This window comes from Amblyomma mixtum, chromosome 2 (assembly GCF_055824585.1).
Source record: "Amblyomma mixtum isolate Tamu chromosome 2, ASM5582458v1, whole genome shotgun sequence".
NCBI lineage: Eukaryota > Metazoa > Arthropoda > Arachnida > Ixodida > Ixodidae > Amblyomma > Amblyomma mixtum.
In genome coordinates, this window is record NC_143013.1 from 284,075,065 (window position 1) to 284,077,109 (window position 2,045).

Here is a 2,045-nt window from a genome sequence, read left to right on the forward strand (position 1 = left end):
ACACACACGAGAAAAAAACGTCTATTTTAGATGTCCCGCATCAATCACGTATGTGTTGGGTACCATAATACCGCGGCAAACTCCATCCTGAACAGGCATTTCACAGGCTGATGACGAACTTCGGTTAAGGGGAGGATGCAAGCCACGCTTCGGTGAAATTCTGAGCTAAAGACAGGGTACTGAACGACCTCTGACCTTTCGAGCTTGATTCTTTCCCCCTTTCTGAAGCGGCTGAAACCATTCGCAGTTCTTCAGCAGTGCTCGTTCTGCCCAACCTGACTAGCTGCCGGATACAACTGAAGAATGAAAGGGCAAACGCTCGTCAAAGGAGGAGGCCCTTCTGCGAATCGCGTCGAATGATTCTCATGACATTGTGGTTAATCCCCTTGGACCTAATAGCATGATGGCAGGGACCAAAGTTCTCCGGCAGTTTGAGAAAGATGTGCACCACTATTAAAGGAAAGCAAAACAAAAGAACATGTAGTTTTTGAATTCTCTCCATGAAATACTGCTCCAAAATGGTTCCATTCTTAATCACCCAATATTAAGGCTCTGGTGATCCCTGGTGGCCGCGTGGATATTTACGAATCCTTCATCATTCTCTTCTGCGGCATGTATATGAGTGACTGTTGTGAGTGAAAGGAAACGCACTGGAAATCTCGATTCGCGAAGAGCGGAGTGAAGCGGTGACGTGAATTTCACCATGCGGCAAAGCCAAGGCACCGTCGCAAACGTGTGGACACCGACTGTTGCCCACACCTGCTTTTCTTGAAGTCTGAACCAAGTCAGAATGGTGTTATATCCCGGCCTCCGACGACTCCTCAAACTACTGCATGACTGCAACCACGGCCAAAGCTTAAACTATTCACAGGCCGCACAAAAGAAATAAAGGATGGCAAAAAACTGGATACAGACGGTGGAATAAAATTACCCTGGACGGCGGAGTAAAATTACCATCTATTAAATTGTTTCTGTTCCATTTTTCAGTGTCGTCTGTTCCATGTGTTACTCCATCTCGGTGCACCGTATTGAAAGACTGAAGCGTCTTCTTTTACTGCCACCTAGGTACAAGGCCAAGGGGACGGAGATTGCCCGACGTGTACTTGGGTCGATTGGGTAAGTACAGTGCGCTATTGTTTTGAGGGTCACACCAGTGATTTCCCTACACACCCGCTTGGTTTTCTGAAGGCAACGCCTTAAATAGTAATGATTTTGTTCTTTTTTTAACATATGACAGGAAATATTGATACATGCAATTATAGACGAAGTGGACCACTTTGGGCCCACCACAGTTTTTCGGTTCTGCTCCGTGCTGAACGTTAGAATACTGTCTAATACCGCCGGAAGAAAGGCATGTATGTGAAGAGTCACTTCACCATAGCTGGCTAGAGGTAGAAGAAAGCATGAAATAAAAATATAATGAAAATTACTACCGCTTCTGCTCTACCTTCAACACCCACCACCTCCAAGAAAGTTTGACCCCCCCCCCTCCTCAACTTTCAATTCCCGGGGAGACCCCTGGGTCGCACATTAACAGCACAGTGCACAACAGAAGCTCGACTGCTCCTAGGAGGCACAAAATATATTCCTGAGTTCGTACAGCGTTAAGACAGCGGCTCCAGGCTGACTCTGTCTCGGAGACCAGAGGCATATGGCAGAGCAGTACAAAGTGGTTAACTGTGCCCCAATTTCTGACGGCACGAGCCACAGCAGAGAGTTCCCGGCACTGTACAAATTGAAGGGATCCACTGAGGACAAATTCAAGTTGGCCTGTATCGATACACTACACCATTATAATGACAGAGACCACTCTCACTCGCCACATGCCTGAGGAATGAGCCAAGAACAGCTAACGCCATAAAAGATGCATCACTTACAATTACGCTTACTTCCGAGTTGAGGCAGTTGCTTATTCGTGCCCTCAGCATTAGACAGGCTATAGACTGTTGGTGTACTTGTCAACAATTGACCGCAGTGGTTTTTACCAATCATGCCGACAATAAAACAAAGGTGAGCAAGTGTGTCCCATCTCTTTTACGGTGCAG

General features: G+C 46.7%; 1 protein-coding gene across 1 annotated transcript in view; it reads left to right on the forward strand.

The window, feature by feature from the left end:
- Window positions 1-2,045, forward strand: part of LOC149364295 (tectonic-like complex member MKS1) — a 75,951-nt gene that overhangs the window by 72,977 nt on the left and 929 nt on the right. Inside the window, exon 9 of the mRNA XM_089574247.1 lies at window positions 1,066-1,116. Within this exon, the coding sequence (XP_089430373.1) occupies window positions 1,066-1,116 (51 nt within the window). The remainder of the gene's footprint in view (window positions 1-1,065; window positions 1,117-2,045) is intronic.